We start from the raw sequence: 16,025 nt of genomic DNA, 5'->3' as shown, positions 1-16,025 counted from the left end.
TATATATATGTATATATAGATAGATACTTTGTACTTGTATGAAGGAATGTACCAAGCTGTAAGCGCTCCTCAGGTTCAGACGCTGGATGAGCTGAGCTGTAAGCTGGACGCAGTTTCTGAGAATCGTGGGCCACTTGGCTCCTGGAACTCACTGGCGAGAAGAAATCGACCTTGGAGAAGCCTACAATCTGGCAGTAGTCCATCTGAAGCTGAACTGAACTTTTGACCTCTTTCAACCGGCCAGTCAGCGCACGGTCAAATGGCATGTGCGGCAGGTGTAGTATGGTAAGCCATGTTTGCATATATTGGATTGTCGGCCGTGCGTGTCCCTGACACAATTAAAAGACAGACACCGACCCGGCCCGGACATTAAGCATATGATTATGGCCCGGCTCGAATTCGGGTCGGGCGGGGTCGGGCTCCAGGTTCGGGTTAGAAATGACAGCTCTACCTTAAATTGTCCAGCTATCTCAAACTATTCCTGGTTGTTTATGTGAATGAGAAACTCTGTCCCACCCCCACCATCACTCTCCTCCCGAGAACAGCTGTGGATCTGTGTCAGAGTTGAGCTGGCTGATAGACACTGTGTCATCTTTATCTGGACTATGGAACTTTCTGCCAGTGTCCACGGACAACTCACTGCCCTCGTCAGCCTCCTCATGCATAAATGTATTATGATGTCCTGAGTATGTTGCTGTTTCATGAACTCGGGATATTCTTTTGCAACTTCACACAGTGTCCTGTCTAGGACACATAGCGAGAATTGATTTCTTTTACACCTACCCTCCCCCTCGTGTTTCTTTTTCCTTTTCTGAAAAAAAGGACTGTGCCTCTTGAGGCCAGCGGCCTCAGTCACCTCCGTCTCCCCATGTTTGTTTATGTTTCTCTTGGACAGGTTGTACTGAAATGTAATTTTGCTGTGCTTCGGTGCAATGACAGACAATAAAGCTGATTCTGATTCTGAGCCTAACATGCATGTTTTTGGTCTGTGGGAAGAAACCGGAGCACCTGGAGAAAACCCACACATGCACGGAGAGAACATGCAACCTCCACCCAGAAAGGTTCCCAACTGGGATTTGAACTGGAGCAACCTGCTCTCTGAGAGGTGGCAGCTCTACCAACTGCGTTAATGTGTTGCTACATATGTGTATATATGTATATACAGGTAGGTGAGGGGTGAGTAAGATGGGGAAAGCCTTTTTTTTACTGTTAGAAAAAGTACAGTCCATTGAAACCACTTGCTTGATTTTTAATCAGTCATTTGTAATGTCAGTAGCTTTGAATGTTATCTATATTAATAATTTGCTGAAGTATTCTTTGTTGTTGTTTGTGAGTCTTTAACTATACAAACTCCTATTTCAGCTGTTTTGGAAGTTGGTAATCCTGGTAAAGCACAGACAAGAGGGAATTTAAAATTTCTTTCAGATAAATACATTTTTAAATATTTAGAATAATGTCTCAGAGAAAACCTTGGTCAGCAGCTGTGCTTAATATTTTGCCTGAGTTGGTATACTTCCAACTTTATTAAATAAACAACAACAAACAAAAGTCGGATCAATAGCAGCACAAAGGCTCCTTTCACATGAAAGGCCTTTATAATAAACAAAATTAAACTTGGAATAAATGAAATGAAATATTGAACACAGCCCAAGTCATACAGTGTTCAGTACCTCAGTGTCTTTTGTGTCTGAATAAAAGCCACCCTGGGTTACTAAGTTTTCTCAAATAAAAATATATTTGTGCTGCTAGATTTTATTTATGTAACCTGAAATACCCCTCACTGATGTTGACCTTCTCCGTTCATGTGGCCACCACCTTAAAACGCTAATCCAGTTCATGCCCAAATAAGCTGAGCTGCTCTAGAACTGTCTGCACATTTTACAAGCCTGCTTGCCTTATTATCTTCTTTTATTTTATTAATTAATTTAATTACTTATTTAATTTGGGGAGTGGTGGTGCTGAGGTTAGAGAAGGTGGGCCTGTGATTGGAAGGTTACCAGTTCGACTCCCAGGACCAACAACATCAAAATGTGGAGAGAAAGATGGAGCAGCCACACCTGTCTCCACCCTCATTTGCTTCCATCTGGGCCTTTGAGCAAAGCCCTTAACCCCCACCACATGCTCCTCTGGGTGCCCTACATGGCAGCTCTGCTCCACACAGAGGGCTGTGGCAGCTCGGTGCTCTGTGGTTGTGTCAGGAAGGACATCCAGCGTAAAAACAATTGCCAAGTCTTCGTGTGAGCTAGTTCACTGTGGCGACTCCTGAAGAAGGGAGCAGCTAAAAGGAGAAAGAAAAATATATTTTTTAAATTATTTATTTGTGTGTGTGGGTGGGGGGTGGGGGTGCAATTCTAGTTATTACTTTGTCAAGAGAAAATGTATACTGTAGTCTGGGCAGGTTATAAGTCCATCCAAGGGTTTGTGAAACATCCATCCATTATCTTTACTCGCTTTTTCCTTTTCAGGTCACGGTGGTCAGGGGTGTCCATGTCCAGCAGTCACTGTGTGAGAGACGGGGGACACCCTGGACAGGTCTTCAGTCCATCATAGGGACACATAGAGACAAACGAAAACAACCATTCACTCTCTCTCTCACACCTAGGGACAAGTTAGAGTTACCAATCAGTCTAACATGCATGCTTTTGGTCCTGTTTAACCTATTTTTTTTTTAAATCTTTTTTCACGTTAGTCATCACCAGATCATTATTTTGTAATCAACTGGTAACTAGATGTTTGACCTTTCAGAAATGATGACGTTATTTGTCCTTCTGGGATGTTTTTTTTTTTCTTTTTTTCTAAAAAGTCAGTTCTTCCATGTTTCTGTGCAGACCTAGTCTGTTGATCGCATTAGTTATTTTTCCACAGTTAAAGTTTCATATTATGAATCCACAGCGTTTTTCTGATCCATTTTTGAAAATCCCTTCAAAAGAAAATCATTGCCTGCAACTTTTACACTTTAAATTTTATATGTGACGTAAGCTTCCCCAAAATTCAGTGAATGTTGCAGCTGATGGCGAGTTTAATAACTTCACTCTTATGCATGTATACTTTTGACCATACAGTATAGTGCATTTCTGCAGCTGTCAGCAGTAAACTCTGGTTGAACTACACCATGTCTTTCTTCTGTAAGTTCTCTCTGTTCTTCCCTTGCAGTCTTCAGCACAGGTTGTTGATGTTTGCATAGGGTTTGTCAGTAAGTGTGTCTTGTGCTCGCAGACTCCTACAGCCTTTCCACGTTGAAGGTGTCGTGGTTGGACATGCACCCCCTCTGCCCCAGCATGCACACAAGATGCCGGCACACACCAGAAAGAGAAAGCAGACAGATGCTGTGTAAACGTGGCACAAACAGAATCAGTCTCTCCTGCTCTCTGTCTTAATCTGTCGTGCCCTCTGTCTATTTTCCTCCACCACACCACAGCCCGTTCACTTCCACACCTCTAAACGCACACGCACACAGAGTGACCAAATTGACTTGTCAGCTTCAATCAGATGAGGAACAAAAGGATTTCTGCCAGTTTGAAGTTGACATCATTAATAAGTTTGGGAGGGGACTGAGCTCTGAAGACAAAAGGAGAGCAAGGTCGGCCTGAATTAAAATGTAATTTTATTTTGGCAGGGATGCTTGTTCTTTTTTCTTTTCTTTTTGTTTTTTAGCCCTTTTATTCAAGCAGCACTAACTTTCAGTATCACCGAGAACAGGAAGGTGTGTGAGCGTTTGTTGTGTTGATGGAAAGACATGTGACATCCATAATGCATTTCCCATTAGAGGACGCCACGCATGGACACACCTGGTCATGTGTCAGAGGAAGATGGACAGGGAACGGGACGAGAATGAATGAGCTCCTGAAGCCAGAGAGGGAAACAGGTTTCCAAGTAAAGAATACCAATCCGAAACAATTTATAGAAATAGTTTGACTAATTTCAAGTGGGTTTCTGGAATAAATAACAAGTAATCTTAAGTAGCTTCTTGAACTGCCTGGATTTTATGGCTAGTCCAAACACAGCCAATATCAGCGTGAATAGCTTCAGCCTTAAAACTATTCTAATCTAAACTAGAACTGCAAACAGTTCTAGCTGGGATCCAAGCCACTTGATGCATGCCGACCCTGGCTAATCTCCTTAGATCTTGTGTAGTACAGACTTGTAAAATGACAAGGAGAAACTATAAGGTCTACTCTATATGAGAATCTAACGTCTCAGCAGCTTATTTTGCCAAAGTCTAAATCATCTTTTTGTTTCTCTAAGCTTTTCCATTTTCACGGGGCTTCCTGAAAATCAGTCATCCTTCTTTATCTCTTTTTCCCTCTGCACCCTCTGTCCTTACTCTAACTACCTCCACGTCCTCTCTAACTGCAGCCATATATCTCCTCTTCTGCCTTATTCTTTGTCTTTTTTTTCTGGCAGCTGCATTGCTAATATCCTTCTATGAATATATCCATTGTCTCTCGTCTGGACATGTCCCAACCATCTCAGTCAGGCCTCTCTAAGTTTATCTCCCTGTCCTTAAACCTGTGCTGTACCTCTGATGATCTTATTACTAGCCAACCTTGTCACCCTCAAGGAGAACCTTGGCTACTTCCAGTTATGTCTGCTTTTTGTCAGTCTCACCGGCCATATCATACATAATCTATTTGTTTGACGTTTGCTGCTAACCTTTTGTCATAGATCAAACCAAAAATGTTTCTCCATCCACTCCATCTTGCCGGAACTGTTTTCTTCATCGTTTCACCTCATTTTCCTGAGCAGTTGACCCCAAATACTTGAAGTCCTTTGCCTTTTTGACCACTGCTCTTTGTAGCCTCACTGTTCCCCTCCCATTCTGACACACGTACTTTGTTTTGCAGTAGCTGACTTTTAGTTCTCGTCTTTCAAGTGCATACCGGCACCTCCCCAAGTTGTCTTCCACCTGTTCCTTGTCCTCACCACAGGTTAAAATAACATATGCAGACATCACTGTCCACAGGAAATCCTGTTATAGTCTCTTCATCACCAGAGCAAATAAAAAAGGGCTTGGAGCTGACCGTCGATGCAGTCCTAACTCCACCTTGGAGCGGTATTTTGTTCTACCTACTGAAATCTGACACTGAGGTATCAATAAAGGAGGGTGAGGGGAAAAGCTACCCATTTAACAGTCAAAACATCATAGCCCTAAACTACTTTCAGATTTGAACTTTTTGTGTTTTTTCGCTTTCACAAACAACCTGATTTGTGTAATTATTTGTGATCCGAAGATCGCCGGTTCACGCCCCGGCCCCGACAACATCAAAATTGTGGGTGGGGTAGGTGAAACACCCACACTTGCCCTCACCCTCATTCGCCCCACTCTGGGCCCATGAGCAAGGCCCTTAACCCCCACCATGTGCTCCCTAAACAGGTCTCTCTTGAAAATGAGTTCTCGTGGCTCAATGAGACTAACCTGGATAAATAAAGGCTAAATGAAAAAAAAATTCTATCTGATGGCAAACAGGGATGATTTGGAGACTTGCAGGCTCCTTGCTCTACGTGCAGAGGAGGAAATAAACACAAACTTTACTGGCACAGTGATGAATGGGGTGATTTTGGAGAGACTGGCAAAAAGTATGCAGGAGTGTGGATACAACCGTGACAAGAATCACTTTTTTTTTAAAACTTTAAACCCTAAAAAGAAAATTTCACCAAGTACAGGACCTCAACAGTTGAAGTGGTCGCAGCTGGACGTATACTTTGATCTGCGCAACGTAATTTGGAGCAAAAGCCATTCGCTGACTCCTGTTGCTCTCATCAGCAACTTTAGTGGAACAACACGTCAAAGCAGCTGAGATTTTTTTTTGTCCACACCTCTTTTGAGTCCACACTGCTTGCTGTGCACCGGACGCTCATTTGAGCACGTGTAGGGGAGCAGCTCCATCGGTGACTTATGAACTGCCAGAGGGAGCGCAAACATAGTACAGGCTGTGTGGCCATTTCTCAGAATTGTCTTCTGAAAAAGTCTATTTGTCAATTACTATGAGACTTTAAATTGTAAAAATCACAAAATTTCACCAGATTGGCAATACATTTTGAAAATGTTTAACAATCACTGGCTATGCTTTCTGTACATAAGCAATTTTTATTCAAACCCCTTAGGTTAATAAGTTTTAAAAGGAAAAAAATAATAATTTTGAGTGTCGAGCATTAAATAAAATACAACCCAAAAAATGTGAACAATTGATTTATTTTAAAAGAAAAATATCAATGTTCTTCTCGTGACAGCCAAAAATAATCACCAAGTTTTGTGCGACTTTGTTCGCTGTGGCGACCCCTGAATATGGAAGCAGCCAGAAGAAGAAGAAAACAGAAGATAGAAGCATCCTTTAATTTTCTTTATTTTAACAAATTTGGTCCAATAATTCATAATGAACTCCCCTAACAGGAAAACAGGAGTTTTATTTTCATACAATTTTCTAGTTAAGAAAATATGACCAAATTTGTGTTTAGCTAGTTTGTCAGAACATTTGTGTAGGCATATCTTACATGTTTTTAAAGAAATCCTTGGAAACTTGTAATACAGATGGTATCTAGATTTTAGTTGGGGAGTTTTATAGTCATCAAACTCAAAACCTTAGAAAACCAGTCAAGTTATTTATTTATTTTTTATTTTTTTCAAGTTTTGTGATATAAAAATAATAATTTTAAGTGGAAATGTGCATGTATGTGTACAATAGATAGAGCCATAAAACTGTGACTTACAGTTTGTCGGCCGTATGCGTAGGCCATACTTACGATCTGATAAATATCATCTTACTATTATTTGCAGTTGGGGCTGCAGTATGACTTTATTTACCAAAAAAAAAAAAAAAAAAAGAACGGAACAGTTTCAATAGGGCTCCATAGATGGAAACGCTGCTGCTTTGCAGCTGTTTCCCTGCCTCTGCTGGCTTGGACCCCTACAAATTACATACAGATTCATGTGAGTGCTACTTTATAAACCTTAACACAAGCACCAAGTTTGCATTGCTATGTTTATTTAAAAGTGTAAATGCATCAGCAGCAACAAAGTGTAGCACTTGCAGGCCAGAGGCAGGGATTAAATGGGGATTGGGGGTGGGGAGCAGAGAACTACCCCTATAAACTATTTGCCACTTTGCACTGACCCCTTTCATTCTATGTGTAATATATACGGATGCATTTAGGAGAGCTTTTTAAAGTTGAGTAGTGACTATTTAGTTCTCAGTTTGTGTTAACAGCTATATATAATATAAATTTAAAAAAAATTTGAACGAAGATTAAATTAGAAGGAGATTCCTTAACCGGCCAAATACTGTATTTTTATGCAAAATGTACAATGCACAAAATGCATAGCCTATAAACTACCAATATATAACAAGAGAAAAAAATGTTTGTAAGCTCTATCATCCAGGTAGATAACAACATGATTTAACCTTTTTTTGTTATATAACAATAGCATTATAAAACTCAAATTTTGGTACGGCTTTTGGTTTTGTGAGCCAAATCAAAAATATCAGTAACTTTTTTTTGGCCAGCCATTTGGACACTTTTTGAAGGTGCCCCTGATCCTGGAGTCATTTGCAATTTCTCAGTATTTCTACCAAAATAATCTTGAAAATGAACAAAAGGTGGAATAATTTAAACAACAGCATTTACGTGAACTATGACTGGAGGTGTTTATAAAATAGCAACGATCCACGTTGGTCTTGCCTGTATTGGACAAACCAGAAGCTTATTAGTCTTCATCTTCTTCAAACTGAGGCTGTTCAAAAAGCTATATAGCTCAGATATTATTACTTTTAATATTTACATAGATACTCAAATACAGCTTATCCGTTCTTTGAATTTGTGGTGTGCATATAAGAAAGAGCTTTGAGGTTGTTTCAAAGTTTGGACATTAGGACATTCATCATCATGCCACGTGGAATCTATCAGCTTAGCTGGTGCAGTGTGGTAATAAACCCAAAAAACATTAAATCCTCAGTCACTTTATCCTTTTTGTTTCTCCTGAGCATTCACGTATTCTGTCCCTGTCTTTGGGATTTTTTTGTTCTGACCCTGGATAAGCATGGGGGTCATCTCAAATGGTAATAGCTTCTCTGCACACACACACACGTGCACCCGTCACAAATTGATTACTGTGTAATGCCACCAGCACTACCGCTTCCCTTCACATCCTCACCTCTTGCATCCTGTGATTTATTTATTTTTTAAGGCTGATTCCACATCCACTCTGACAGTCATTTAACAGAACCCCTGGGTGCAACACAAACAAGCACATCTTAAAACCTTTTTCACATGTTCCGTCACTCCTTCAGTCTCAGTTCCCTCGACCTCCCACCATCTTTGTGGAGCACTCGAAGCTGGCTTCTCCTTCACCTCTTTTAACCCAACCACTCATTTCCCTTTATTTTCATTCTAATTATACCATTACATTACCATTTCTGTTCTCTCATTTGCATTTTTGCTCAGCCTGTCTCTTATTCTTTCCATCTCTAATTCTTCCCACCCCACACCCCCTCTCTCCTCCTGTATCACCCATCTTCTTTTCAGCCACAGAATTTGTTCCACCGTTTTTGCGGCACATAAACAGACAGCGCCCTTGGGGATGGGTTGGAGAACTCTGCTTTTGTTTGTGTGCACCTCTAACTAACTCTCCATCTGCAGGGAGCCAAGCCAAGCCCAGCAGTGCACGACAGATAGTTGGCGCCGTCTCAGACTCTTCTCTACTTGGCCCAGTATCATCATCCCTACCTCTCAACTTGTCCTCCTCCCATGCTCCGTGGTCTTCCCACTAAGGTGGTTGTCAGTTGCCCTCAGGCAGCCAGTTGAGGACTGGAAAATTCTGACCGATTCAATTCCTTTGCTTCAAAGCATTAAATCAAACCCTGCCCCAGTTTTCCATGGATACTCCCAGTAATGCACAGTGGAAGCCCACCATCTTCCCTCAAACTGTTTTGCCAGTCAGCCATGAGATCACCACCAATACAAGCCCAGCAAATAACCTATAGCACATTTTCTGCATTAAGTCACTTCAAAGAGCAAGAACCTCAAGCATGAGATCCAGTTAAAAAAATCCCAAAGTTTCAATTGTGCCGATTGCCCACGGTTCGACGTGAAGCTTTGAAAAAAATGTGTAATGTCATTTGTTGTTTTTCTTTGCATTCACTGGCTAGACATTTCCAATTACCATAATGACACTGTGAGGAATATTTTGAAAAACCCAGCTGGCACAAACATCCTTGACTTCAACATATACTTCATTCACAGTGAGCACTAATTTCATGTCAAGAGTGAGAAAAGCTAGTTTTTGTTCCACTTACCATTGTCTGGCTCGGACTTCCTGTCATGCTCAGTGTCAGTCAGAGAAAGGGCAGAGTTAGCGCGGCTTGTGAGACACGAGCTCTGCTCCGACTTCAGGCCACGCATCCACATGTGTTGCAGGCCGTGAGCAGGAGAGGGGTCCACCTCTGGCTCCGTGTCTACGTCAGAGCCCACACCAAGGGAATAGCTGTGATTATGATCGTGGGTCGCAGGTCCAGTGCACAGCACCTCTTCCTCTTCTTCTTGATGCTGCTGCTGCTGCTGTTGCTGATGGATGTGGTAGTCAGGGCTCCTTAGCTGCCCACTCTTACAAAAGTCTAAATCTAAAGGAAGGAGAGAAATATGGAGATTGAGATTGTGTTAAATCAGCATCATAATGCCTCTAACACCATTCATGTTTGTACAATCAATATTCTGAAAAAGTTGGGACACTGAGTAAAATCTAGTTAAAGCAGAGTGCAATGGTTTGCAAATCATAAAACCATATTTTATTGACAATGGAATATAGCAGACATGACAAAAGTTAAAACAAAGAAACTAGGTACCTTTTTTTATGGAAAAATAAATAAAAAAAACAATCATCTCATGTCTTGTATTTACTTTTTTGCATTGATGGTGCCTTTCCAGATGTGTAAGATGTCCATCCCAGGTACTAATGCACCCCAATACCATCAGAGAAGCAAGGGTTTGAACTATACGCTGCTAACATGCATCTGTGGTTGACAAAAAAATTAAATATTGAGTTTTCTCCTTTGTCTCAGTTTAATATTTTTGAGTTATGACCCACCGATAGCAGCAGCCTTTCTGGGTGGTGTCCAAATGGAGTTTTTCTTTGCGAGATAAAATGTCTACCAGGTTTGTAAACGACACAGTGAAATGTGTTTATAGAAAATAATTTGTGAAAGTGTTTCTGAGCCCGTGCAGTGATGTCCATAAAAAATCCGACCTGTATTTATTGCAGTGCCTCCTGAGGACCCATGGATCACAGGCATCCAATAATGATGTTTAGCTTTGTCCTTTGTGTAGAAATTTCTCTAGATTCTTGAAATTGTTTGACAATATTATGACATGTACAAGATGGGATATCCAAAGTCATTTCAGTTTCTTATTGAAGAACATCATTTTAAAACTGTGCTACAGTTTTTAAATGCAGTATTTGTAGACTGTTAAATGCCTGCACATCTTGGCTTCTGGCAGAGTTTCAATGAGAGCTGATAGGAGAGATCATATCTCTCCAGTTTTAGCTTCTCTCCATTGGCTCCCTGTCAAATTCAGAACTGAATTCAAAATCTTACTTCTAACCTACAAAGCTCTCAACTACCTAGCTCCATCCTATATTACAGATCTTATTGTTCCATATTTTTCTAACAGAGCACTTTGCTCTCAGACTGCAGGCTTACATTGTTCCTGTTTTTAGTTTTCTACACTGCCCAGCTGTTTTTTCACTACTTTTTCCTTTTGACTGTCCTTTTGGTTGCCATTTTATTTAAACTTGTAAGCAAAATAAATAAATACTTTGTATGCCTCTTTTATGATTGTCTATTGTTGTTATTCACTTTTGTCATCACTTTTTGTTAAAGAAATCTGGTCTCTCTTGTAAATGAGTCCCCGAGGCTCAGTGGGATTAATCTGTATAAATAAAGGTTGAATGAAAACTTGTGGTTCCTAGAGTTTCCAGAAGAAGAATAGGAGGTAGAGCTTTCAGTTCTCAGACTCCTCTCTTATGGAACCAACTTCCATTTTCTGTCCTTGAGATTGACACCTTGTCTACTTTTAAGATTAGGTTTAAGGCTTTCATTTTCCTATAGTTAGGATTGGCTTGGTTTCCTGACCTATCCCTTATCCTATACTGCTATAGGCTTAGACTAGTAGAGGACAAATGGACCTCATATCATCAAATGCATAGTTACAAATTAATACAAATGAATAGTTTGTATTTGTAATTATTTTTGTCTTTCCTCCTATACTGAGGGACCTGCTCGCCATTCTGTGTCCATTCTTCCTGTTCCTCTCAAACCCAGCTGGATGAAGAAGATGGCCCCTTGTCCTGAGCCTGGTTCTGCTGGAGGTTTCTTACTGTTACAAAGGAGATTGTCCTTTCCACTGTTGCCTCGCTCTTGCTCAGGATGGGAGACTGTGACGAAATGAAGACTCAACACAATCTGCTGGCTACCTTACGTTACATAAATAATCTTACTAATTGATTTTTTATGTATATAAATGTATTTGTTCAGTGCCCTGAGATTACTTCTGTTGTGACTTGGTGCTATATAAATAAAATGAATCGAATTGACAGATTTGTCCTCTTTAAGATTTTCTTTTTATTCCCAATCCTGTTACTGGCCTGTTGGTAAATAACCAAATTTGTTGCAAAATTCAGTTCCACTTGTTTCTTCGTCATACTAAAATACTTTCAGTCTTCGTTGCCCCTGTCTCCACTTCTTAAAAATGTGTTGCTGCCATAACGTTCTAAAATCTTCTATTTTTAAAAATGGTACAAATTCTCAATTTAACATTTGATCTATTTACTATATTTCATTGTGAATAAAATTAAGGTTTATGGTATTTTCTATTCATTTCATTCTGTTCTTATTTGCATTTTACGCAACAGCCCAACTTTTTCTGAATTGGTGTGGTATTTGCTCTAGTAACCAAACTAACCAGGTAATTGTTAGAGACAGGGATTTACAAGCTACCCACTAAACACCTCTTAAATCATATCCACAGATGTGATGCTATTATAACTTTTTTTTTTTCAGCAGAAACCTAAATGAAAACGCCATTCTCAATTTTTCTTAACCATTTGCACAAAAGCTACATCCTGCTCTGCCCGCCTGATGTGTCTTATTGAGCTTGAGATGTATCGAACCGCTGCTCAAACAGAGCGCTGATCTCATCTATATTCTCCTTGGTGGGGTGAAGAGATCAGATAAAGATCAAACCTTATTAATATTGACTCAGACTGAGGGTAAAATTGAGCTTCATACACTTTCAGGTATTAGAACGCCCTCCAATCCCAAGCATCAACCTGTTATCTGAGAACATCAGATATACTGTGTTAGTCCTCTGGTTACACTTCAATTCGATTCAATTCAATTGGGGCTTACCTTTTTTTTTCTTGTAGAGGCAGTTGAGTAAATTTTCTCCCTCATTCCCTTAGTTTTCTGTTTGGAATGTATAAGTGGAGCTGATGGAGCTGATGCAATTTTGAGGGTACCAGTGCATAAATTGAAATCCATCCTGATATAGTAGCTTATTACAACAAGCAGCAAGTGAGAACTCAGGAAAGAACAACTTCCTCCGATTCTCACTTAGTGCAGTTAATATGTGTGTTAGGTCAGGCCCTCGGAACAGGAACAGCAGTGTTTCAATAAAGGCTACAGTCCTGCTGACCACTCCATTGACCAGTGATGTGTCCTGCTGTGTGTGTTTGATGGGGTCAAGACCAACTGTAGCTCACATACTGTTCTGCTGGTATTAAACTGACCTAAGATTGGTTGCCACTACACACCACTGTAAAGCTCAAATTGGCTGCAAGAGGGCACTTCAGGAGCAAATAAGCTATTTCCTAGCAGCAACAAACAAGAATCGGCTGCAAGCTGTAAAGCCTATTTGCCATTTTTGGATTGAAGGATATTTATAATGTAGGGAGATTTTAGAGGGTGATTAGAGGGGGAGTCATTCGTTTAAATAACTACCCGTTTTGTGCTATTACTGCGAGCTGCTCCTGGCACTTTCAACAAAAAGCTATTTATACATTTGATGACTTTCATAGCGTGTTGCAAGTATTTGTTTAAAGTAATTGCCAAAGCAATTAAATTTACAATTTTACTGTTTTGCAGTCTGAACGTAAAGTGAAAAAGACAGATGTCCAGCACTTAAGAAGATCTCAAGATCCATTTTCAGAGATGGTATTTTACTGTTTGGTACGCTAATGTATTCCTAATTAGAGATTAAATTTGATTAGCTCTCTGAACAGTGTCTTCAACTGTACAAATGCCAAAATCCATCAATAAGGAGCTTGTAATTGCCAAGCAAACAAGCTTAAAATAAAGGCAGCTATACTGTGCACTTTGCAAATTTGTGCAAGCTCTAACCTCACAAGAAGAAATTCAAAGATGATTACACATACATTAAAAAAGTGGGTTAAAGTCTATCATTCAAAATTCTGAATATCAAAAAAGATAGACTGTAAATGACAAAGGCTGGCGTCCACATAATATCACTAGATGGTTTGAGGACTTTTGAGGAAAAAACGAGTTTTGCACCTGTGTTGTTGTGGTTTTGTGTTTGCCTTTTAAAGCTTACAATGCTTTACTTTAACTTTAAATCAAATAGACCTACCAAATGATATTATTGCATTGTTGACGACTACAGAGAGCATGAGCTCACAAGAAAATAAGTAACCATGCATTGGATATAATATGGTATCTATGGTTTTCACCCCCAGCCCATGTCAAATAAATCAGGTTTAAAGTAACAGTTCATATAATTTTAAGAAGTTTTCGGTGGACATTCATGAACAATTATCATCTTACTTGTTGACAGCCCTTTGAATGATCTCAGGTGAAAAACAAGAGTTTAATTCTGACTAGTAGCTATTCTGTGCAGGGTCAAGTCCAAAGTGGATTTATGCAATTTTTACACAACTCTCAAAGATTTCACAGACGTTTGTGGAATCACTATTAACATGTTTTTACATTCCACAGTTTATCGAGGTAGGACCCAGGAATGCAGACTGACAGAAAGAGCTCAAGTAAAAATAAATAAAAGATGCATGTGTGGGTTTTCTCCGGGTACTCCGGTTTCCTCCCAAAGGCCAAAACATGCATGTTAGACTGATTGGTAACTCTAAATTGTCTCTAGGTGTGAGTGAGAGAGTGAATGGTTGTTTGTCTTTATGTGTCCCTGTGATGGACTGGAGACCTGTCCAGGGTGTCCCTGCCTCTCGCAAAGTGACTGACTGATATGGGCACCAGTGACCCAAAAAGGAAGAAGCAGGTAAAAGATAATGGATGGATGGATGGATGGATGGATGGATGGATGGATGGATGGATGGGTAGATGGATGTATGGGTTGGTGGTTGGGAAGATGGATGGATGGGTGGGTCAGTGGTTGGGTGGATGGATGGATGGGTGGGTGGGTGGTTGGATGGATGGATGGATGGATGGATGGATGGATGGATGGATGGATGGATTAAATAAACAAAGAAACAAACAACAAAACATAGGCTGATGCTGCAGCAACTACTTAGAAAAAACAACTTGAGGAGACATGCAGGAGACCAGACATGTCATAAAACATTATGTCAGACTGAAGGTATGATGAAGACTAAGAAACTAAAAAGACGGGCTGATGAAGGAGTGGTCACAGCTGGGCAAAATGACGACAGAGATCAAGTGTAAACTGACATTACAGTCAGTTTTGCATTATGGTACGAGATTTTTTTTTTCCTTCCATAAAAGAGAATGCCTTTTTCTAAGTACAACCAGCAGCAGAAGGCAGCTTGGATTAGTGGTAGCAAAAAATAAATAAATAAATAAATAAATCTACTGGAACAATAATGTAATGTGATAATGACAGCAACATAAAGGTTCATGAAATAATCTTTGCACAATCAGCTCCTGCATGAAATGATGAGGACCAGAGTTGTTCAGTGACAACAGCAATCCATTTTGCTCTCAGCCATGTTCCAACTCATTCTTGGCTTATCATATCAGTCAATCAACTCCATTAATCCAAACTGTTAGACATATTAATCATATGAGTTAGATCATATGTTTTTAAACTTCCGAGGGAACCCCTGAGCTGTCACGTTACGATTTTTCTAAGGTGAAGTGGCATTACGTTTTCCTCTCAGAACCATCTGAGAAACGTAACTTCAATAGAAACAGGAGATGGGAGGTGTATGTAAATCAGTATAACCTAGTTGCATAAGACATGGACCAATCTTTATACACACACACACACACATATATATATATATATATATATATATATATATATATATATATATATATTGGGGATGCACAATATTATCTGCTTGGTATTTGTATCGGACAATATTAGCGTTAAATTTCAATATTGGACATTGGCCATTCCATTAAAATAACGTGCCGATATAAAAGGCGCTGTTTTTGTCTGCAGCGGCAGCACAGCGTGATGACGTCACGTGCGCCCACCCACAGGGGAGAGGAAAATTCAAAATGTCAGCAGTGTGGAAGTTTTATTTTTTGTTGGTGAGGATGTCGGATTCCAAAGATTTCTGGACTACGTCGAGCCTCGCTACATCGTCACCAGTCTGAGATATTTTTCCGATGTAACGTTACCGAGTTACAAGCTGTCATTTCCGACATCAATGAGAAGCTAATAGCTGATAGCACTTGGGTGAGTTTTACCACAGACATTTGGACGTCGTGTTAGCTCCGTTAGCATGAATAGTGTTACGGCACAATGGATAAAGAAAAACTTTGAAGTTAAAAAGGCACAGGAGTGCAGAGGATCCCACACTGCAGCTAGGAACCTGGAACAGACCTCTACAAGTAAGACAGCATCACAGGTGACTAATGCTAATAAACAATATTTAACACTTTTCATTTAATCTAAGTTAAAGTTCTATGCATATCATATGGCCATTGCTGAATATTTGTCACAAGCTGTTACAGCTGTTGCACAATTTTTGTAGCAAATAAGCCTAAATAAGAGGGTTATGTTCTGACAAAGGAATGTATATA

The 16,025-nt window shown here is 40.0% G+C and overlaps 1 protein-coding gene across 1 annotated transcript in view; it reads right to left on the bottom strand.

The window, feature by feature from the left end:
* Positions 1–16,025, bottom strand: part of tenm1 (teneurin transmembrane protein 1) — a 439,293-nt gene that overhangs the window by 401,642 nt on the left and 21,626 nt on the right. Inside the window, exon 3 of the mRNA XM_037675401.1 lies at positions 9,291–9,614. Coding sequence (XP_037531329.1) covers positions 9,291–9,614 — 324 coding nt within the window. The remainder of the gene's footprint in view (positions 1–9,290; positions 9,615–16,025) is intronic.

The sequence above is a fragment of the Nematolebias whitei genome, chromosome 4, assembly GCF_014905685.2.
Source record: "Nematolebias whitei isolate Nwh7 chromosome 4, NemWhi1, whole genome shotgun sequence".
Lineage (NCBI taxonomy): Eukaryota > Metazoa > Chordata > Actinopteri > Cyprinodontiformes > Rivulidae > Nematolebias > Nematolebias whitei.
Note: the sequence above shows the minus strand (reverse complement) of the source record. Positions and strands in the feature narration are given on the sequence as shown.